This window comes from Myotis brandtii, unplaced genomic scaffold (genome assembly GCF_000412655.1).
Source record: "Myotis brandtii unplaced genomic scaffold, ASM41265v1 scaffold266, whole genome shotgun sequence".
Lineage (NCBI taxonomy): Eukaryota > Metazoa > Chordata > Mammalia > Chiroptera > Vespertilionidae > Myotis > Myotis brandtii.
The window spans coordinates 890,090-913,442 of record NW_005360124.1 but is presented as its reverse complement, the minus strand read 5'-3'; the positions used below and the strand labels follow the sequence as shown (position 1 = coordinate 913,442).

The following is a 23,353-nucleotide window of genomic DNA, read 5'->3' as shown; positions in this document are numbered from 1 at the left end:
TTTTATTTATTTATTTATTTTTATTTATTTATTTATTTTTTTATTGCTTAAAGTATTACACAGGGTATTACATATGTGTAGAGCAGGGATTTTTTAAAAAAATGTATTTATTGTCTAAAGTTTTACATATGTCTCCCTTTTCTCCAATTGACCCCCCCCTTCCCCGCCCCACCATTCCCACCTCAGGCAAGCCCCCAAGAGCAGGGATGTTTTAGAAAGGGTTTTTAGGGATTTGTGTTGTAATTGTTCATCTTGGTGGCTAGACTCACCAGATATTCAGAGTATTTAAGTTATTACTGAAGTAATGTGTACAAATTAAATGCTTAATATGGGCTTTCAGAATTGTTTTTTTTTTTTTTTTTATGTCCAACAGATGCTTACCATTTTTGAGGGGTAGTCCTTTGGAAATACTTTGACTGGAATACCAAATACTCTTCTACCATTAATAAATGCTTTCATTATAAAATTGGTCACTAAAAAGAAAAGAATAAGAGCTCAAGTAGGTGAATTAAAAAGAGATCACATGAATATTTATAAACAAAGTTAACTTACTTTTCCTTGATAATCCAGCTCCAAGATTATGATTCAAATCAAAGGGATCTAAGTAAAAAAAATGAGAATAAGATAATCAAATGGAAAATGCCACTATTCATACAATAAATGGTTTATATAACAAGTGTTACATAATTTATCATTATTAAAAGTATTAAATAACTACCTTCTTAATGATCTTCAAATTTGTTATATAGTTAAGTAATATATATTCCCAACTACAAGGCAAGTTTTTTTCTCAAAAGTGTCCATCAGAAAAGAGGGTGTTGCTTTATATTTGAATTCTTATAAAATCTTTCACATTATGAAGAGTTGCTTTATTTTGAACAATAAAATACTATTTGGAGAAGATTAACATTAGCCTGACATTATTAATGCTAGTTTTTGAATGTATATAGAGGTCACAAATATATTTAAAACATTTTAGCACTAAATGTTCCCGCCAATTAATAAGCTTTTTAAAGACCACTTTAGAAAATAATTCATCATGGATATCACAGAATGCACTCAAGTGATAAATTAAAACACACATAGCAATAACTACTTGGATCTCAATTTCTAGTAAAGGCTTCATATAAGAATTCCCATATGATCTTAAATATTTTCACTCAAACATCTTAGATGAGTGGATATCTGTTGTGTTCTGGAACACTATTTGTTAGATGATCCAGAAAGTGGTAGGAAGGATAAAAAAGCTGCTGATGTCAAAGATGTATGTGGGATCTGAATAAACTGGTTCATAAAATAAATGGGGATAAAGCATGCTTTCTAAATCAAAATACTTTATAAATGATTTAAAATAAATTTACACTCATGATAATTCATAAGTGAAACATAATGTGTAGATATTTAATTTAATTATTTCCTGTAAATGCCTAAAAACATATTCAAGAAAGCAAAAAACACAACACAACAAAACAAAAACCATTCCAAAATCTTTTGGAGGGGGATCAACCCATTGTGATTTGAATTCCATTTTATATATTTCCACATTATAAGACTATCAATAGGTAGATAAAAGTTTAACCTAGAGCAGCGATTTTCAACCCATTTGTTGCCACATGAATTTTAAAACATGCGATACTTGACGTAGTCAGGGGGACTGACCTCTTTTCCCTTAGACTGTCAAATAAAAATGACAACAGCCAGCACAATAGCCATTTGATGTGAATGAGTCAAAATTATACCAATTTTTTTTTTTGCCAAATCTACACAAAAATATATTTTTTGGTGTGCTGCAGAATTTTAGTAATTAGTTTATGTGTGCCATGAGATGAAAAAGGTTGAAAGTTGCTGACCTAGAGTAACACATTATTTAGGTGATATGACTCCTGATAGGTAAAAACCCTCCATTAATAGCAAATAAAGATGTTGAAAATTCACTCTTATTAGGAAGGTTTTAAAAGTCATTTATTTTGAAGCTGGCTTATGTCTACTAAGTGTTCAATGATAATAAAAGATCTGTCATGGTGACCAAAGACATAATGTGAGAGGATCCACATAAAGGCATCAATCATTTAAAAGTAAAGTGTTTAGGTGGGAAACAGATGCCTCCACCTGACGCAGGCAGTAACGGAATGGTGCACTGCACACCCTAATCAGTGGCTCCGGGCTGCCCTCCTGGAGAGATGAAGAACAATGCCCTCTTAATTCAAACTCTACATTCTATGCAACTTTAAGTTTTGATCTTATTTGTACCTTCAATAACAATGTATTTTGAGGTCCACTGTTTCTTAAAAGTTGTAAGCAGACTTTTTCTTCTGATGCTAATAACATGTTCTTTAAAATCAAAGTCCTCTGTGTAGAAACGAAGAAGTCCCAACCAGAGCTGCCCAACAGATTCTGTATTATTTCCATATTCTGGCCAATAGGTGGGCTAGAAACAGAAGAAAACAAGGGATATCATGCTCTATAGTAAAGGGTTAATGTCAATATTCACTTGTATCTTATGAAGTAAATATGGGCTTATTTCTAATTAACTACAGTTTAAATACACAAAATATGTAATTACATAACTTTTCTTTTACATTTTAAAATACCATCTACCTGAGTTTATTAATCTTCACCCTATGACTTGGGATAGGGAGAGCTCAGGGTTTTTAATGTCAAACCTCAGAATGCATGCTAGTTGAAGAATCTTGAAATAAACTTCAAGAGCCTTGGTGATAATTATAAGTCTTTCCAAGTTATGTACAGAAATTACAGAGCAAATATTTGTTTATTTGGAAAAAACTACCAAATTATTTGAAATTATTAGGCATTAAAGAACTTGGATATAGTCCCTAAAAACTCACCTGGCTTAAAAATGTTTTCAACTTCAAAGGAAACATCTGTATATACTAGTTTTTTTTGTTTTGTTTTTACTATCATAATATAAATAAGTATAGCAAATGATAATATAGTTGTTGACCATCTATCTATACTACAGCATAGTATAGCTAACTTTTAGTAAAGGATGTAAGAAAAAAATCTTTACTATTAAAATACGTACCAGTTCATCTATTTGATCAAAAAAATAAATATTCCAGCCATCAACAAATATTTCAGGTTTCTTTTCACCTTTGTATATCTGCAATTAATTTTTAAACTATTAGTATGGATTACAAACTTAATGCACTGATACAAAACTTTAGAAAAATTGTTAAAATTTTAACTATAGAACCAGAGAATTTTTCAAAAATGTATTTTAATTGATTTCAGAGAGAAAGGGAGAGAGGAAGAGAGAGAGATAGAAACATCAGTGATGACAGGGAATCATTGATTGGCTGCCTCCTGCACGCCACTCCCCCCCCTCCCCCCCGCCCCCGCACTGGGGATTGAGCCCATACCCTGGGCATGTGCCCTGACCGGGAATCAAACCATGACCTCCTGATTAATAGGTTGATGCTCAAGCACTGAGCCATGCTGGCTGGGCCAGAACCACAGAATTTTTGAGAAGGAAGAAGGCTCAAGATATCACCCAGCTTTACAGATAAGAAATAGAATTTACTTTATTAATACCTCTTGAAGGACAGGAATGACTGGTGGTTTCCTCTGCTGGAGAAAATATAGCACCATAAGTGTGTATGCATATGATGATAAGCTGCCTCTGGATGCATCACCAATATCACACATCTGGAGGGAAGGAAAATGAAGATCACAAAGGAAAGATTACCAATGTTTTCTGCTTGCAGCTATTCTATTATCACTAAAAGTAAGTGCTTCTACAGGGCATTAATATAAAAATTACATTTTCAAATGCTAAAATACGCCAACAAAACCAAATAAGAAAAAAAAAAACCCCAAATAAAACAAAGAACCCAACAAAGCAGTGGAACAATCAGTCACAGCAAGACCAGATAATCATGTAAAATTTAAGACAAAATTTTAGCTTGCTGAGTAGGGCTTCCCAAATAGTTAAAAGAAGCTTTTGACATGGCTAGTCTTAAAAAAAAAAAAAAAAAAAAAAAGAGATGTTTTCAACAAGGTTTGAAGATGCAATAAAGTTTCCTAATAAGGTACAACTGAAAGCATACTCACCTTTGTAAAAACTTTCATGGTATAGCATAAATATTTCACTCTGGGATCAATGGCTGAATAAGCAAATAAAAGCCTTGTGTTATGAAGGGCCTGTTAAAAAGGAAATTATACTATAAGGCTATCATTTAGAAGAAAAAGTTTTAAGCTAGAATATTCTGAAAAGATTTACACTGTAATTCATTTTAGAATAAACACACTTAGACTAAAACTAATATTTCTTACCCCCAAATAAGCTTCAGTAACTTAAGAGATAATAATTAAGAATTGTAAATGAGCCCTAACCGGTTTGGCTCAGTGGATAGAGCGTTGGCCTGCGGACTGAAGGGTCCCAGGTTCGATTCCGGTCAAGGGCATGTACCTTGGTTGCGGGCACATCCCCAGCAGGGGGCATGCAGGAGGCAGCGGTTCGATGTTTTTATCTCATCGATGTTTCTAACTCTCTATCCCTCTCCCTTCTCTGTAAAATCAATAAAACATATTTAAAAAAAAAAGAAAAGAATTGTAAATGACATTTGATTTCCTGATTTCCATTATGTTAATACTAGAAGACCCGGTGTGCACTGGTGCGGTCCCTCAGCCTAGCCTACACCCTCTTACAATCCGGGGCCCCTCGGGGGATGTCGGACTGCCGGTTGCCGGGATCGGGTCAAAATCCCCCAAGGGATGTAGTAGTGCCTGAAGTGGCAAGTGGCTGGGGAGGAGCCTGAGCCTGGGCAGGGCGCCGCACTGCTCCCGCTCATCATGGCCAAGCTGCACCTGCCACTGCTTGGTAGCGCTGCCATGGAGATGGGAGATGGGAGAAGATCGTGCTGCCGAAGCTGTGCTTGCCAGCCATGAGCCCGGTGTCTGGCACCCGTTGGTCAGCTGAGCGGTGCTTCCGCTGTGGGAGTGCAATGACTACCAGGGGGCAGCTCCTGCGTTGAGCATCTGCCCCCTTTTGGTCAGTGCGCGTCATAACAACTGGTCAAACAGTCGACCAGTGGCTTAGGGTTTTATATATTTATCGATAGATGTCCTTAGTGTTAACATTCCTAAAAAATAAGGGCTATTAAAATAATCAGTTTCCTGAATATAATGAACAACCTAAACTGATTAACAAAAATAGATCCAGAGATGTAGAAACATTGAACAGACCAGTCAAAGCTCAGAGGGAAGGTGTGTGTGTGTGTGTGTGTAAGAGATCAACCAAAGGACTTGTATGCATGCATATAAGCATAACTAATGGACACAGACAGTAGGGGAGGGGGTGAGGTCATGTGCTAGGGAGTGGGAGCAGCCGGGGAGAGGTCAATGGGGGAAAAATGGAGACATATGTAATATTTTCAACAATAAAGAATTTAAGTAAAATAAAAAAAATCAGTTTCCTGTAAGTAGATGGATGATTCCCCCAACCTGCCCTGGCATTGCCCTTAGGGGCCAGAGAGGTGCTATAAAGCCCTGAAACAAACCAAGTGTGAAACAGATACACATATACACACACACACACACACACACACACACACACACACACACTCCAAAATTAAAAAAGTTCAAGCCAAACAAAAGCGCCTGCCGCTCTGACCTAATTTCAAATGAATATTAATATTAATTTAATTCTCTGTTATAACCCCAGCCTCACATCACTGCCAGGCACAGAGCAAGCACTAATAACTACTGAAAGAATGAATGCATTGGAATGAATGGCTTAAGAGACATTTGTTTCCTTTAATCTCCCTAGAGAAGCCGCTATATCTTACCAATGTGTTATACAAACTGATGTCCACTTCCAGACCACTTCTCAAATGGTAGAACTTTACAATTGGCACCTTTGCTGTTGTAATAGGCAAGATGTTTCTCAGACCTAGGTTGAAACAAGAGAGTGTCATTAAATACAGGTGGGCACAGAAGCTCTTATGTGAATACCAGAGGCCCGGTGCACGGATTTGTGCACTGGTGGGGTGCACTGGTGGGGTCCCTCAGCCTGACCTGCTCCCTCTTGCAATCCAGGACTTCTTGGGGGATGTCAGACCTACCTATGGGGCTAATAACGAGGTTGAGTGACTTTCTGAGATCACATAGCCAGCAAGTGGGGGAGCCAAGATTTAAAACCAAGAGAGTTTGATTCCAGACCCCCCCGCCCCAATTACTCTGCTATACTGCCTCTAAAGTAGACAGCCTTTTCTTCACCTACTTCCCATTCCAGAACTTGACACTGTTCACCTTAATGACACTTATAAGCCCATCCTCTAGGACTTATTCACAGCACATCCTGGTTTTATTCCAATGGCTCCTTTTTTAGTGTCCTTAATTTCTACACACAGAAATTAAAGTGTAGTCCTCAATTTCTCTCAAACAACGATTCCCTTGGCCTCTTTACTTTTCTTTTTCTTTGCTTCTCTACTTCTCTCTAAGGCTTTCAATGCAAAACTTCTATTTTGTTCTATAATCCTGATTGACAATTCCATATTTTTAGTTTCTTACTAGAGTGCTACCTCTTGGAGATTATACCTTCATGGCAAACTAAACACCTCCACACTGGTGTTCTCTGCAAATATTCCCATTTCCCAAGTACCCAGACATCAGCCCGAACCCTAACTTATTTCCTACTTGTAGGTACCAAATCTAAGAAATTTTCCTTTGGAATCTCTGATCTTCTTTTACTTTTCGGACCACTTGGACCTGGATAAGGTCTTTCTGCTCTGTTCTTGGGTTATACCCTCCAACAGAGACTATGCTAGTTGCCTAAAAACCTCAAGTTATGCTTTTATTGGGTTCCTCCTCTCCTGAAGAAACTTCAGTGGCTTCTTAATATCTACAGACGTTACCTTATCTCCTAATAGTTTCCACTTGAAACTCCTCTCTAAATGTATCAATCTTATCACTGTTCTCCAAAATATACTATACTCCATTCTAAGGAAAGACTTCTCTTCCTATTCTTTTCAAATCATATTCATCATCATTTGAGATCAGAACAAGCCCATCTTTTCCATTAATCTCCCCTATGCAACAATTTCCCACTCTCTCCTCAGAAGTTATTTAATACTTATTAATATTAATAAGACACCAATTCTGCAAACATAATATACATAAGCCATGATGCTGTTTTATTGGCATTAGTAAATTCTAACTATGCAAAATACTAGTAAAAAGATGAAAATAGCCTTAACTGGTTTGGCACAGTGTATAGAGCAGAGATAGGCCTGTGGACTAAAGGGTCCCAGGTTTGATTCTGGTCAAGGGCACATACCCAGGTTGTAGGCTTGATCCCCAGTAGGGGGCGTGCAGGAGATAGCCAATCAATGATTCTCTCTCATCACTGATGTTTCTATCTCTCTCTTCCTCTCCCTTCCTCTCTGATAATAATTTAAAAAAAAAAAAAGGGCCAGTCTTTAAAAAAAGACGAAAATATTTTTAGGACTCTCTTCTTCTCTCTCTCTGCTCGCGCCCTCTTCCTTTAGGTGTGTTTCTTTCTTTACTTTTCCTAAGCTCCAACGGCCATTCTTATGCCTCTGTAGCTTATTTCCTGAGCCCATGCAGCCCAGCTAGCTCACTTCCTCCATGGCTCATTTCTATCTCTGATTTTCTAAATAAACTTTTGCTTGTAAATCAATAAATCTATATCTATATTTATATGTAGAAAAAATTTACAGAGATACCTGAATGTTTTTTGAGGACTCTGGCCAATTCTTCAATAGTTCTTATACAGTCCAACCCCTGTAACAAAAATGGCAAAGTACTGAACCAAAAATGGAAGATAGGTTTCTAACCTAGTTATAATTTCTAGTACCTTCAGAATAATGAAATTAATTTCACCTCATTTTTTTTCCCCTTTTAGGTGAGCATTAATTAGTATACATAGCAAATATCCTAAAGATACCCCCTCCCCCCAAATACAGCCTACTTAATTAATTGCTTTTGGAGGCTCAACAGAGGCTGAAATTGGAGCCTCCAAAAAAGTCTCTGAACCAGTGAGGACCTCCATTTTTCCCTCTGGGTAATTATGTCACCAAGAAGTACCCTGTGTGCCAGCATAAATAAGAGGGAGCTTCTATGCCCTAATTCATTCTGGGTAGCCCTTCATTATTGTTTTATTAAGAGCTGAATGACTGCTGTGGAGAGTGATTAAGCTCACATTATTTTTCCATAGGACTAGACAAAAATATAATGTACAAAATGAAAGTCATACAGCAAATATGAATATTTCTAATAGATCATACTTAAAAATATTTCGGCTGACCCTGACTGGTTTGGCTCAGTGGATAGAGCGTTGGCCTGCGGACTGAAGGGTCCCAGGTTCGATTCTGGTCAAGGGCACAAAAAAAAAAAAAAAAAAAAAAATTTTCGGCTGACCCTTTCCAACATAGGTCTTTTTGAAGGTTATATATGTCCCACAATACACTGAAATTTTATTTTAGAAATGCCTTCAAAACTAGTTTATAAATCATGTAAAAATTCCATCTTGATGATGTACATTAAGGTCATTCTAGGTATTGATCCCAATATTAACTTATCTACCTTACTCAGCAAAGTTGGGCCTGATAACTTTGCTATTTTCCCAAATCAGATACATCCTCAAAAGACAGACTTGAAACCAAGAGAAGGCATAAATAGATCTTGGGCAACAGCAGCATCACTCATGTGGATATATAGTATTTGCACTGTTGCTAAAAAATCTTTTTAAGAGTAGAGATTTGGTACTAATCAGATTTTACACCTTTTCACAGTATTTTTATTTCATCTTCACCAGAGCTGGCAAACCTTTTGTTTTGTGGATCTTATGGTCTGTTGCAACTACTTAGTTCTGCAGTTAGAGTGAAAGTGGCAGTAGAGTATACATAACTGAAGGGGTGTGGCTATGTTCTAATGAAACTGTATTTACAAAACAGGCAGTGGGCAGAATTTAGCCCGTGGACCGCAGTGTTTGCTGACTCCTGACATACATGATCCAGGCTGATATGTGTAACAATCTCCTGAAGCAAAAGGACCAGAATTACCATTTCCATTTTGTAGATTATCAACCAAACACCACATGTATAGGGACTGATAAAACCAAGTTTGTCTTGAATCCAGGTCACTGGACTACAAGTTCAGTACTCTTATCATTATACCACATTACTGCCTGCTAATCTAAGCCTAGCTGCTATGCCAATGGGACACTGGAGACGCTGGCTTGGCTTTCTAGAATCCCCAGAAGTTGTTTTCAAATTCACTTTGTACTCCAAGTTGAAAGTATAAGACTTTCTAACCCTTACATCCACTCTAAACTTCTTACTATATTTGGCCAGACTGTGCCCTGATAAATTTGGAGAACACCAAGCTATACTGTCAAAGTTATCAAATCACACTGCCACAGCAAATGGAAGTGTATGTGGTCACTGTACCTCAGCAGTTTCAAGTCCATTAATTGTCATACAGACGTCAAGATCACTCTGTTTGAACCCAAATCCATTTTTGGAGGAGCCAAACAAGCTCAATTTAGTTCCTGTTAGGGATATATGAAAAGTAATAATTAATTAACTGATTACATTTACTTTTTGGATCAAAAGGTCCCTCTCACAAATCAAAATATCCAGTTAACTATCTTATATTAATCACCTAATTATGTACTTATTAATCAGTCATTTATTATATTTTTCTCTCAAAGTTTACCTTAAATAAATACAAGTTGTACATGGCATGAAAGATTACCAAGTACCACTTTATTCTTAAATGTAAGGATATTGCCTGGTCAGCGTGGCTCAGTCATTGAGTGTTGACCTATAAACCAGAAGGTCACGGTTCAATTCCCAGTTAGGGCACATACCCAGGTTGCAGGCTCGATCCCCAGTGTGGGGTATGCAGGAGGCAGCGATCAAGGATTCTCTCATCACTGATGTTTCTATCTCTCTCTCTCCCTCTCCCTTCCCCTCTGAAATCAATAAAATAAAATAAAAAATAAATAAAAAATGTAAGGACATTTTGAGGAAAATGTGGATCTCCTAAACATATTTAATACTGTAAGCTTACTACTTTCTAAATAAATTGACTTTTTAGAGGTGTGAACTTTGACTCTAAACATAGTCCTCAATGAAATTCACTTCGTGGCATCTGCTAAGAGAAATCCTACATGACAGCTGTCTTCTCTGTTGGGAAGCTAGGACTGAGCCGACCAATGGCCACCCTAGGCATGCCACCCACTGAAGCCCTGTCCCCTTCACTGCAAGATTACGTTCTCTTTCTCAAAATTAACGTGACTGCAACACATGGACGCTTTCTGAAGGAAGCTCACCCTACCCTTCTTTTCTTTTTTTTTTTATAATTTTTATTTCTTAAAGTATTAAAAAGAGTATTACATATGTCTCCTTTTTCCCCCCCCTTGATATTCCCCCAGCCCTTCCCCCCCCCCTCCCCAGGTGTCTTGTGTCCATTGGTTAATCTTATATGCATGCATATAAGTCCATCGGTTGATCTCTTAATCCCCACCCCAAACCCTCCCCAGGCTTCCCACTGTAGTTTGACAGTCTGTTCAATGTTGCTCTGCCTCTGCATCTACCCCTGTTCATCAGTCTATACTGGTCCCCATTATCTGTCCCATCCTCACTGGAGCAGTCCCAACCTGACCGGGGCCGTCCCGACCTCACCGCCTACCCTTCTTTTCTTAAAGGTAAAAAGTTAGTTACCTGGAAACTCCTGTCTTATGAAACTTTCTAGGTTTTGCCGAATATGTTCACGAGCTTGATCTTCTAAAATAGTTGGAGAAAAATCCTCTGTTTTAAATAAAGAGAAACATCAGAAACAAAGATGTTCACATTTTCTGAAAACTATATTTTTAATAAAATGAAACCTAACAGGCTTACAGAAAAAAAACACCCTAAGTTTTGTGTCTTCTCAGTAGAAAGCATGTAAAATAAAGAAGATGCCTTTAAAAAAAGATCTATCACCAAGAACTGCTTCTGAAATGGAAACTAATCTGAGAAGTACTGCCTTTCAGAGACCCAGGGTTCTCCAAAGGGCAGCCTGCAGGAAACTCTTCCAGAGGGTGCACACAAAAGTTTGTGAGCATGTGCATATATACACTGAGTGGCCAGATTATTATGACCACCTGACGTTTGTAGGCAAATTAGCTGTAATTTCGTGCTGAAGTTGCTAGAGGGCCAGACCATTATAAATAGGGAGGCAGGTTGTTTACCACGACAGAAGTGATTTTTTCCTAAGGATATGGGTAAACAACGCGATTTAACAGCCTTTGAACGTGGGATGGATATATACACACACACACACACTCTGAGTGGCCAGATTATTATGACCACCTGAGGTTTGTAGGCAAATTAGCCGTACACTGCATCGTACGGGAGATGGAAGCCAAAGGCCTGTTCGAACACCTTTGCTGTCTGCAGTTACCAAGATAAAACATCTCCAATGCGCACAAGGATTGGACAGTCGAGCATTGAAAAAAAGTCATGTGGTCCGATGAATCACGTTTCCAGTTGCATCATGCAGATGGCAGAGTGAGAATTTGGTGGAAACAGCATGAAAGCATGCACCCTACATGCGTGAGAACAACCCTTCAAGCTGGTGGGGGCAGTGTTATGGTTTGGGGCATGTTTTCCTGGCATGATTTAGGCCCTTTAATTTGTGTGGAACAATGTCTGAATAGCACAACATACCTAAGTATCGTTGCTGATCAAGTTCATCCTATCATGTTGATGGCGTATCCCAATGAAGATGGCTTCTTCCAACAAGACAATACGACATGCCACGATGCTCGTATTGTGCAGGAGTGGTTTCAAGAACATGAGGGAGACTTTAACTTGCTTAGGTGGCCCCCACAATCACCAGATCTCAATCCAATTGAGCATTTGTGGGACGGAGTTAAAAGAGCCATCAGGCAGCTGGTTCCACAACCATCAAATCTCACAGAACTGGACAGTGCTATTCATCAGGCATGGTGTCAGATTCCTCGCATCACCTTTCAACATCTCGTGTAGTCAATGCCAAGAAGAATCGCCGCAGTATTGAAGGCAAAAGGTGGCCCAACGAAGAACTGATGGGTGGTCATAATAATCTGGCCACTCAGTGTATATATCCCATGTTCAAAGGCTGTTAAATAGCATTGTTTACCCATATCTTCAGAAAAAAATCACTTCTACTGTCGTGGTAAACAACCTGCTTCCCTATTTATAATGGTCTGGCCCTCTAGCAACTTCAGTGCGAAATTATAGCTAATTTGCCTACAAACGTCAGGTGGTCATAATAATCTGGCGACTCAGTGTATATATTCAAGGAGGACCTACAATTTCCTTTCATAGGTTATAAACTCCAAAAAGGCTTAAAAAGTAAATCACTTGTTAAGAATGGTCATCTTTTAGCACACAGACACCTCAAGATGTAGCACCGTGATGCTTCCAGTTCTTCTCTAAGTAGCTGCATCCCTTTCCTTTAAAAGATTCTTCTTAGTATAAATTTAAACCTCTGCATACCAGTGCATCCCAAAACCAATGTTTCTTAAAGTGCTGTTATGTAGGCTATTAATTAGTGTTAACCAAAAGTATTCTATGCTCAATTTTGGAAATTGGGATTAAAGAGTTAAATAAATTCTTTACCATAACATTTATCAAAAGCCTTTATTATGCTACTGTGCCCAGTGTTTTCCGAGGGAACAGTAAGTAGAGTTATTCCCTACTTGACCCATAAAATATTTATCACAAAACTAGAGGCCCAGTGCACAAATTTTTGCAGGGGGGGTGGGGGTGGGGTCCCTTGGCCTGGCGATCAGGGTCAATAGGGGCCGATGGGGACAGGCCGGCCAGCTGGGGGAAGTGACTGTGTGAGGTTGGCTGTGGCAGCGCACTCACCACTAGGGGGCAGCTCCCGCAATGAGCGTCTGCCCCCTAGTGGTCAGTGCACATCATAGGACCGTCCGGTCATCCGGCTGTAACAGTCACTTAGGCTTTTATATATATAGATACTATTAACTGTACCTAGAAACACATTTCAAGAAATTCCACTTGAGAAATGATAGTACTCTAATCTAAAGCCTTTAAAGATTCTCCTTCCTGTCTTTAGCAATTATTTATTATGTGTCCCAAATGGAACAAGATACAAAGAACACTGGATACAATGGGGAACAGAACAGATTTAGTTCCTATAAAGAAGTTAGAAGGTTAGTGATTCAGGTGACTCTTGAGAAAACATCAATTTAACAAATCAAAAGAAATGTTAACAACTTACTATAACACTGGATACAAACTTGATCTAGGATACTTGTAAATTTGGGTGTCAATGGTGGCAAAGGTTCCAGCTGGATTCTTTTGAAGTCTTCAGGGCAGTCCTTCTTTAGATGACCCTCTCGTTTGCATAAACTGCACACTACTGTAGGAGACTGCAGGAGGAAGGCAAAGCAAAACAAGACTTAAGATAAAACTTTATTTGCCAAATAAAGGGGCCGTAAATCTTTTTTTTTTAAAATATATTTTATTGATTTTTTACAAAGAGGGAGAGGGATAGAGAGTTAGAAACATCGATGAGAGAGAAACATCGATCAGCTAAATCTTTTTTTTTTAAAGTACACAGTCTACTCTTCACATTCCAAAGGAATCCTCCAATATAATAAAAGCCTAATATGCTAAGTGTCTGGTCGTCCATTCAACCAATCAAAGCATAATATGCTAATGATATAGTAAGGCCACTCAATTGCTCGCTATGACGTGCACTGACCACCAGGGGGCAGACGCTCTGACTGGTAGGTTAGCTTGCTGCTGGGGTCCTGCCTATTGGGACTGGGTGAGATGGGCCAGAAATGTCCTGGAGCCCTCCTGCGGTCCTTCCCTGGCTGACCAACCTCTTGCATCCCTCCCCGGCCCTGTGCACCTGTGGGGTCCATCAACCTGGCCTGCACCCTCTCACAATCCGGGACCCCTCGGGGAATGTTGGAGAGCCAGTTTCGGCCCTATCCCACAGGCCAGGCTGAGGGACTCCACTGGTGCATGAATTCTTGCACCGGGCCTCTAGTGAAAATATAAAGTGCAGCCATTCCAAGCTATCTGAGATGGGGACACCTGGATGGCATACTCAAGAGGAAAAGGCAGTTATTTTCACTACCAACAGTATTCCCTTCCTCCTGTGCAAATTCCCATGAGACTAAGGAGGGAAGTGGACCAGTACTGGAGTTGTAGACCAACTCATTAACCACTACCAAAATGGGGAGTGCCCTGTTCTAGTACATAAAATTGTAATCACATGCATTACAACTGTTTCAATTCTCCCAGTTCTATGTCTAAGACTGGCACTGATTACCTACCTTGCCTTTGGTGAAGGTGAGCTTACTAAATTCATAGAAGTTAGATGGATCCATGGTTGAATTTTCTTCACATACATTTTCCTCCTTAAGACTGATTTTATTAAGTTCTGTCAGTAGAGCTCCATCCACATCTTTTCCACATTCTTTCGAGTCTTCATACTTAGACTCGCCTACCTCCTCATCTTCTTCAGATAGGGCATCCTCATCCCCTGATCCAGTGTAGGCATTGTCTAACCCATCTTCATTAGCACCATCGTCCTCATCTTCTTTTCGGGTAACACCCTCCTCCTCCTCCTCTTCATCAGAGTGAATGACTCCTGAGGTCTGACTCCGTCTTAAAGGGGCAAAGTGGCTTAGAGAGTCTTCTAGTTCATCAACATCTAAGCTTTCTTCATCAACATCTACGTCATTATCTAAAGTAGCAAATCCATCGCATTCTTTAGCTGTAGAGCTTTGGAAGCCTTTTACATCCAAAGTGCAATCTGTCTCAGTATTTCCTGTGCTACCAGAGGTGAGAGGCTCTCCACGTTTGCTGCTGCTTAAATCTCGAGCATCAGCAGTCAAAAGATGATTGCCCTCCCTTCCAATTTTTTCCTTCTCAGTTTTAGCTCCAGTTTCTCCATGGTGTACATTAACATCCTCATGATTATCACAACTAACTTCTACCTTGATACAACCTGTGTTTCCCAGGTGGACACTGATGTCTGTGCTTCCTGTTCCCTCTGTTGGTGGGCTTCCAAAGCTTTCAGCAGTCTCTTTAAGAGTAACTGGCTGTGCTGTGCAGGTATTTACAGCTGAACTGGGAGCACTGGGACCTTGAGCAACAACTGACTTTTCGAGTTTATCATTTTTTGCTTGTAAATCTGGATCATGCTTTGCTACTTCTTTAGAATGTTCTGAACATGTAACAGTACTCAGAGGCTTCGGAAGGCTAGATTTTGTAATTTTGTGTGGGAGAGCAAAATATTTATATGTTGTTCTTAAACAATGAAGTATGTATTCAAACACAGGTTGACTATTTAGGGTTCTTGCCACATTCCTTTTAACAGAGTAGGGATCTGGAATGAAAAAAAAAAAATCCATTGCATACATTTGTATTACATGTTTTAAAAATTAGCCTGCTCTAGATAAAAATAGACAACAAATGAACAATTGTAAAATTCAGCATGTATCTTAACTATGCTTTTAAAAACTTGGAGATGGGGAGTAAGAAGATTAGAGTTTAAGAACAAAAAGAAATGTTTTCTTAAATATCTGCTCTATGAAGAGAACCCATTCTGTTCTGAACCAGTACCCCTTCCCTATTTTGTTCTATGACTGTGGGGATAAAAAAGATGTCCTGAGTGTGGCTCTTGTGCCTGGGGAAGTGAGGGCTTTCCACCAGGTTCTGCTAAGTGCTCTGCCTCCCGACTCAGCCAGGCTGTGTGGTTTGTACAGCTTACCTCCACTCTTCTGCCCTGGGAAGCCCCATCACTGAACTGGCTGGGCTGAATTCAGGGGCGAGAGGGAGGCACCAGGAGGAGACACCACTTCTCTCAATCTTTTCTCCTCCCCTAGACTCCAGCAGGTTAGGTAATTGGCCAGAAGAGCTGAGCCAGAGAAACTGCAGGGGAGGGTTTAAAAAGGTGAGATCCCTATGACTGTACAAAGAATTTATGCAAAATGCAAAAAAACCCCTCTTATGCAATATAAAGCTTGAGAAAAATCAAGCAAAAATAACAGAATTCCATTTAGGAGATTCTTTAAATTATTTAAAGGAGAATTAAGATTTCTAGAGAGGTTTCAACCGCCTGACTTTGAAAAGCTGAGAAGAGATAGTCCATTTAATGAAGTCTATGGGGCACATCAGTGTGTCTTTTATTTTATTCATTTTTAATCCTCACCTGAGGATATGTTTTAGAGAGAGGGAGGGAGAAGGGGGAGGAGAGTAGTAAAGGAGGGAGGTAAGGAAAGACAGACAGAGACAGAGAGACGGGTAGAGCGAGAGAAAAGAGAGAGAGAGAGAAAACCATCAAGGTGAGAGAGAAACATCGATCGGTTGCTTCTGACCAGGGACTGAACCTGCGCCTAGGTATGTGCCCTGACTGGGAATTGAACCTGCAACCTTTTGGTGTATGGGATGACACTCCAACCAACTGAGCCACCTGACCAGGGCCACATCAGTGTGCCTTTTAAACAATGTTTTCAATTAAATGAGCCTCACTAGAAAAAGTGTTTTCATTAATAAGTTCTAAATGTTACTGCAGATATTCCAAAAATAACTATCTTTTCTATGGTGGGGAATCTAGCAAAGAATGTTATTTTGCATGAGGAAAAGTATTATCCTCAACCTCTGTAAAACTAAACAACATCAACAATTCATGAAATGACTCAATTAAAAAATACAGAAATGAGGACATTAAAAGAAGAAAGGGGATTCATACATCACTGGGAGAAAACTTTTAAGGGCTCAAGTTTTTAAGCAATTTACAAAGAAAACAAGGACTCAGCCAGCCATTATTTAGTTGCTTAAGAGATTAAGATGCGCTTATTGCTGCACTTAAGAAATACACTTCAAAACAAAAAGTTTGGTTACTTGTAATGACCACTGTAATGCATGCAAGATCCTATCTATTTCACTTTTGGGGTCAGGCCTACCTTACATGTAGAAACTGAAAAGAGACTGAAATAAAAAGCATGCTGTTAGACAGGTACCTTAAAAAATAAAAAAGGAATTAAAGATAAACATTTTGGGATACCTTCAATGGCAATGCGCTTTTTGGGCCAATCCTTTGACTCACGAGATATCATTTCTTTGACTCGGATACTTATCACTAAATCAGCCAAATTAAATTCTAAAGCATAGAATCGAAGCAATTCCACCCAGAGCTGCCCAACTGGCACTGAAGGCTGGTGTTTTAAATCAAATATTAATGATACCTATTAATCGCAAAGAGAAAACACAGGTATTTCAGATGTCAGCACAATTTGAAAAATTAGCATTCAGAAGCATGAAATTTTTAAAAATCTTAAAAACCTTAGCAAAGATATGAATTTGACAACCATTTAGATAAATCGCATTCTAATTTTAATTTTGCTTGTAGAAAAAGAGCATTCTTTCACTACACTGCTGGGATTAGAGTATTTTAAAACCTTGTCATCATCATAGGAATAGACAGACAGTTGTATGTAATCAGACAGTACTCCTAGTTTTGAAGTTCTAATGACAGGTGGAGAGAACTGTGCATCTATTTCATTGAGCTCTCCCTGTTTCTGCTGCTGGAGGACACCTTTACAATGTTACACACAGAAATGGGTGGCAGCTAAAAGCATAGAGCAAAAGGAAAAATGCTCCTCTCATTTGCTCTGAGAAGCTACTTAAGCTCACTGAATGTGCCAGTGATCTTAAATTAATTTGAAAGTCAAATAACTCTCTATGTCAGATATTACTGCTAGTTTTACATTCACAGACTCTTGACAAGTTGGAACACACTGTAATTAATTGGAAAGCACACAGGACTTAGAATAGGAAAAAAGCACGTGTCCAATACTAATTCTGCCATTTCATAGTTAACTGCTCTGTGACTTAGCTTCTTCCTTCTCATTTGGCAGTATAGCACAGTGGCTAAGAGAACTGGCTTTGGAATGAGACATGCTTAGGTTTGAAATCCCGTTCCGCCATGTACTAGCTGTGTATGATCCTAGTCAAGGTATATAAGCTGTCTAAGCCTCAGTTTCCTCATGTGAACAATGGGGATCACAGTACCCACCTCATAGGGTTGTTGGGAGGACTGAGTGAGAGAGTGTCTGAAAAGAGCTTAGCACAGTGCCTGGCACACATGTTCAAAAAATGGTCGCTATCATTATCTGCAGAGTAGGGATGATACCACCTATAACACAGGATAGTTATGAGGATTAAATCAGAAACAAGGGAAAGCAGACGTGGTTGCTCTCTGTATTTTTTCACTTAGATAAAACCTTTAAGTACAAGAAATCCATTTATCACTGAAACATAGTCACAACTGTAAGATGCTGTTAAGAAGTAATCTAGTTCAACTCCCGTATGTTACAAGAGAAGAAACTGAAGCCAGAGAGTTTATGTGACTTGTCAAAGGTCCCACTGCTTGTCAGCGGCAGAATGAGAACAGTCTCCCATCCCAGTACAGTGCTATTTCAATCACACCAAGCAATTTCGACAGTTTAGATATCCCTTTCAGAAGTGGCAGCATGATTACTCTCTCCAAATAGCATAAAAATGTAAAGACATAGTCTTTAATTGGACTTATAGTAATAGCTTTTCCTTCTAAGGTATAAATTTGTTCCTGATTGCATTTATTATATCAAGCTTCAAAACAAGTGGTAGAGTATTTTAATAACTACTACATCTCAACCACGCAGAATCTATCTAATAAGACAAAGTCATCAGGTGGATTTACAAAGCAGACCTGGTTGAAAAAGGAAGTTGTCTAGGTCCCAAACTCTATACAGTTGAGGACACAAAGAAAACCCCCAGAAATTGAAAGCCTTATTAAACTTCACCTCTTCATCCATAGGATTTTTAAGCATCTCATTGAAATGACTTGGTAATACTGTACTATTGAACTTAGAGACCTTTCATATATCTAAACTAGTGGTACTTAAGCGATTTTTTTTGGTTATTGTCATTGTTTTTTTAAAGTAGAGAACACTTTCTTTTTTGGCACTGAGTTAAGCATTCTATAAATCAATGATCCTATGAGAGGGTACCAATATCATCCCCATTTATAGGTGAGGAAACTGGGGCCCACAGAAAGATTACGTCACTTGCTCAAGGACACACAAGCTAGGAAGTGGGAGAGCTGGGATACAAATACACATATTCTGGCTCCACAGCCTGTGCTCTTATCCACTACTGGAACCATAAATAGGACACAGATAAAAGTGTTGCTGTGCTGGTGACAGCAGAGAAAGACAGGTTCCCTCTCCCCTTCCCCCTCCAGGATTATAGAAAGCAAACTGGAGTATCTATGATTCACCACTACTTCCTCTTTGTAGGCTTGGACTAGAAGAGTGATATGACCTATTGGTGTAAAGCTGGGATTAAAATCCTGGTCTCAGAAGTAATTTGCGGATATTATTATCATGTCACCCCCAAGGGTTATAAGGTTGTGGGGTCTGCCCCAATTTGGGGCAAAATCCTATTCTTTTTTTTTTTTAAGTATATTTTTATTGATTTCAGAGAGGAAGGGAGAGGGAGAGATAGAAACATCAATGATGAGAGAGAACCATTGATCCGTTGCCTCCTGCATGCCCCCCACTGGGATCAAGCCCACAACCCAGGCATGTGCCCTTGATCGGAATCAAACCTGGGACCCTTCAGTCCACAGGCTGACACTCTATCCACTGAGCCAAACTGGCTAGGGATGAAATCCTATTCTTATTACTAGTATAGATATATTGCTCAGATTTTTGTTTGAAATTCAAATGGCAATTCTTTCTTTGTGCATAAATTTCCCTGCCCACCCCTAACGGTATGGAAACAAGTTCATATAATTACTCATTGTTATTTTAATAACCTGAGGTTAACTTTTCATCTGTTTAAATCTCATAATACCATCATCTAAGACCTAAGTACTTTGAGAATAGGTAGGGCTTTAGCTTTGAATTCTGAGTATCTTTCACAGGACCCTGCACATAGAACTACATCAGTAACTGTAAATCTAATGTGAATTTTACCTTTTCTCATTACTCGTCTATTCAAAGGACTGCACAGACTAAGAAATGAAACATCAATGAAACAGTTAAGATAATTGAGGAAAGAAGAGAGGACTGATTAATTAATGAACTCTACAATTAATGATAGAATTAAAAATAGATGATAAAATTAAAAATAAGAGAGAACACACCTGTCCTGTTTTAACAGGTATTTTTTTTAGTGCCTCTTCTTTTGCTGTGTCAGCATCCCCTGTGGCATTATCAGTGTATTCCCAGACCACGACGTCTTTCTGAATATCTTTTAGGTTGAAGTTGCCTAGTTTATTCAATGAGAATCCTTCAATCTAGAGAAAAATTAGACATACATTATTATAAGGTAGAAACAATTTTATATCAATCAGAACACATTAATCCTGAAAGGAATGAAAAGATAACACACTATGGTTCATTAAAAATGTAAAAGGTATCAGTTATGAAATTTTTCTCAGATATTTATAAATTTTTAAAAAAATATTTTTTAGAGTAAAAAATAAAGTTTTGATTTGCAAAATAAATGATTTTGTGAAATAACTCTTTAGTAAATAAGAGAAGGCAAAATGGCCCAGGCCAAAGGCCACAAGTTCTGTAGTAAATCTGTCTGGGATAAAATCTCAGATCCTGGGGTGGGAATAGGTAGAAGAGAGTATAGGGGGGATAAATGGTGATGGAAGGAGACTTGACCTGGGGTATGAACACACAATACAATATACAGATGATGTATTATATAACTATACACCTGAAACTTATATAATTATATTAACCAGTGTCACCCCAATAAGTCCAATTAAAAAAAAGAGAGAAAAAAAATCTCAGCTCCCTCATGACTTTCTTTAGGTCTCAGGTTTCTGTTTAAAGAGATAACACTAGACCCTCCTTCATGGATAGTTGTGACATGAAATAATGGAAATAAAGGATTCAGATACAGGTATGGTATGGAGTAAATGCCAATAAATGTAAGAATTGTTTCTACTGATATTGCTGAGATATGAATTGCTGAAGAAAAGCCTGGGCTCAAAAGGTCTAAGAAATGTGGACTAATCTGAACAGGTTTCTTTAGTGTACAATGGGATTTATCACAGCCTTGAAACAGGTTAATGTATATAATGAATGAATGTGGAGTGGGGTGATGTGGTATACTATTTCCCAAATGTATTTCCATATCAAATGGACTTCTTTGGTTTAGCACAGTAATCCTGAGAGAGAGAGAGAGAAAAATCATGTTGCTCCCAGTTATAATGGTTTCCTTCAAACTCAGGATGAAATTCACAGCCCTTTCCAGGGCTGAGATAGGGCCCACATAATCTGGCTCTTTGCTTCTTATCTGACCCATCTTCCTGGCTCACAGCTGATACCTGCTACTTCTTCTGCTTGGAAGGTTCTTTCCCCCAACAATCAGGTAGCCCACTCTCCCTCAATGCACTCAGGCTCTGCTCGAGTATTTTTTTCTCTAAATAGATCCTTCGCTTTCACTTTCTGTCCTTCCCCCGGTTTATTTTTCCTCAGAGAAATTACTGCCACTTGATATGTACTCATTTACCTTTCTCACCTCACTGTATATATAAATTTGAGGACAAGGATGTTGTTTTGTTCACTGCTCTAACTCTAGCATCTAGAACAGTGCTCAGCACAGGTAAATGCTCAGTAAGGACTTGCTAACTGACTGAAAGAACAAACTGCTCTTACAGAAAATACGAGGTGCAGTGACTTTTAGATTTATATATTCACTATTTTTCTTTAATTCTGTGGATTATGTTTTTGTTTTCTTGTTGGGTTTTGAAGAGTAAAACATTTCTAAAGAGTTTATCAAGCCCTGACCGGTTTGGCTCAATGGATAGAGCGTCGGCCTGCGGACTCAAGGGTCCCGGGTTCGATTCCGGTCAAGGGCATGTACCTTGGTTGCAAGCTCATCCCCAGTAGGGGGTGAGCAGGAGGCAGCTGATCGATGTGTCTCTCTCATCGATGTTTCTAACTCTCTGTCCCTCTCCCTTCCTCTCTGTAAAAAACCAATAAAATATATTAAAAAAAAAAAAGAGTTTATCAATAGTTTTCTCTATTGATGCGGTTTGCACTTTTAGTTTTCTACATAAGAAATACTTGCCTATCCCCAGGCTGCAAAGATTTTTCTCCTAGGCTTTCTTTTGGGCATTTTATAGTTTTAACTATGTCATTTATGTCTCTGATTCATTTTGAGTTAATTTTGGGGTATGTTGTAAGGCAAAGATTTAATGTTCATTTATGGATATCTAGTTTTTCCAAGATCAGTTATTGAAAAGACTTTCCTTTCCCCCAATAAATTGCTTAATTGGGGCAAGTCATTCAGATTTTCACATGCTTGGGTGTGACAGAGAGCATTATCAACTAAGAGTTGACTTTGTTCTTTCTTTTTTCCCACCAGAGAAGACCATTCTAGCAAAGATACCTTCTCAAGACCCTGAATTCTTTCATTTCAGTACTACAAACACAAAGAGAGCTCCCTTAGGCAACCTGGCAAAAAGTGGACTGAAACTTCTTATTCCAGGACATAGTTTATAAGGGGCTTATTCTGCTTTAGTCTTTATTCCTGGGTCATGGCAGATAAAGGGTGCTGCTTAATTCTCAATCTATTAAGTAAAAAGAAAAAAATCCTCCCCCTCCAGCCCCCAATGTATCCGAAGTTAAGTAACTACTACTCTGGTAAATGTTCCTTAAATAATGAGAATTCTACATATGTTAAGAAGAAAGGTAGTTAAAATATCCAAATGTGCCAAAGTCAGCTTTGCACCAAGTGAGAATTTCTATAAAGTAAGTGTACACAGACTTTATCAAGATAAACACCTTGGTATTAAAAGTGAGTTTAATTGTTCTTAAAGATAGTATCTAAGTATGATTTAAGAGCTTTGGAAACCAAGATGGCGGCATAGGTAAACACCGGAAACTGCTGCCTCGCACAACCACTTCAAAAATACAACTAAAAGACAAAACGGACATCATCCAGAACCACAGGAAGGCTGGCTGAGTGGAAATTCTACAACTAGAAGGAAAGAGAAAAGCACACTGAGACTCAGAGGAGGTGCGGAAGTAAAGTGCAGAGGCGCACGTGGAAAGGGCTGGCAATTGAGGACACGGTTGTCTTTTCAATCGGGAGGGAGTTGCAAGCTCCCGACTGCTCTGAACTCCAGTTCTGGGCGAGTCTCTGGGGACCCAGACTCATACGGGGAGAAAATGGACTGTCTGGCATCGGGCAGAACTTGAGGGCGGCTTTCTCTCAGAGGTGCTTGCAGCAAATACCGAGGAACCCGGGGCCTCTTAGGGCAGGACTGAGGATCAGCCATA

General features: G+C 38.9%; 1 protein-coding gene across 9 annotated transcripts in view; it reads right to left on the bottom strand.

The window, feature by feature from the left end:
- The window catches only part of ZCCHC6 (zinc finger, CCHC domain containing 6), a 57,974-nt gene that overhangs the window by 16,628 nt on the left and 17,993 nt on the right, over positions 1 to 23,353 (bottom strand). For 8 of the 9 annotated variants that reach the window (XM_005868256.2, XM_005868258.2, XM_005868257.2 and 5 more), the window contains 14 exons: positions 20,194 to 20,346; positions 17,068 to 17,248; positions 14,330 to 15,387; positions 13,261 to 13,411; positions 10,710 to 10,796; positions 9,432 to 9,532; positions 7,707 to 7,764; positions 5,808 to 5,911; positions 4,072 to 4,161; positions 3,553 to 3,666; positions 3,044 to 3,121; positions 2,251 to 2,428; positions 553 to 600; positions 382 to 473 (listed from right to left, as the gene is read on the bottom strand). In XM_005868256.2, the coding sequence (XP_005868318.1) occupies positions 382 to 473; positions 553 to 600; positions 2,251 to 2,428; positions 3,044 to 3,121; positions 3,553 to 3,666; positions 4,072 to 4,161; positions 5,808 to 5,911; positions 7,707 to 7,764; positions 9,432 to 9,532; positions 10,710 to 10,796; positions 13,261 to 13,411; positions 14,330 to 15,387; positions 17,068 to 17,248; positions 20,194 to 20,346 (2,493 nt within the window). Of the gene's footprint in view, positions 1 to 381; positions 474 to 552; positions 601 to 2,250; positions 2,429 to 2,598; positions 2,712 to 3,043; positions 3,122 to 3,552; positions 3,667 to 4,071; positions 4,162 to 5,807; positions 5,912 to 7,706; positions 7,765 to 9,431; positions 9,533 to 10,709; positions 10,797 to 13,260; positions 13,412 to 14,329; positions 15,388 to 17,067; positions 17,249 to 20,193; positions 20,347 to 23,353 lie in introns of those variants that run through there. The other variant, XR_001362517.1, reaches the window with a different exon arrangement.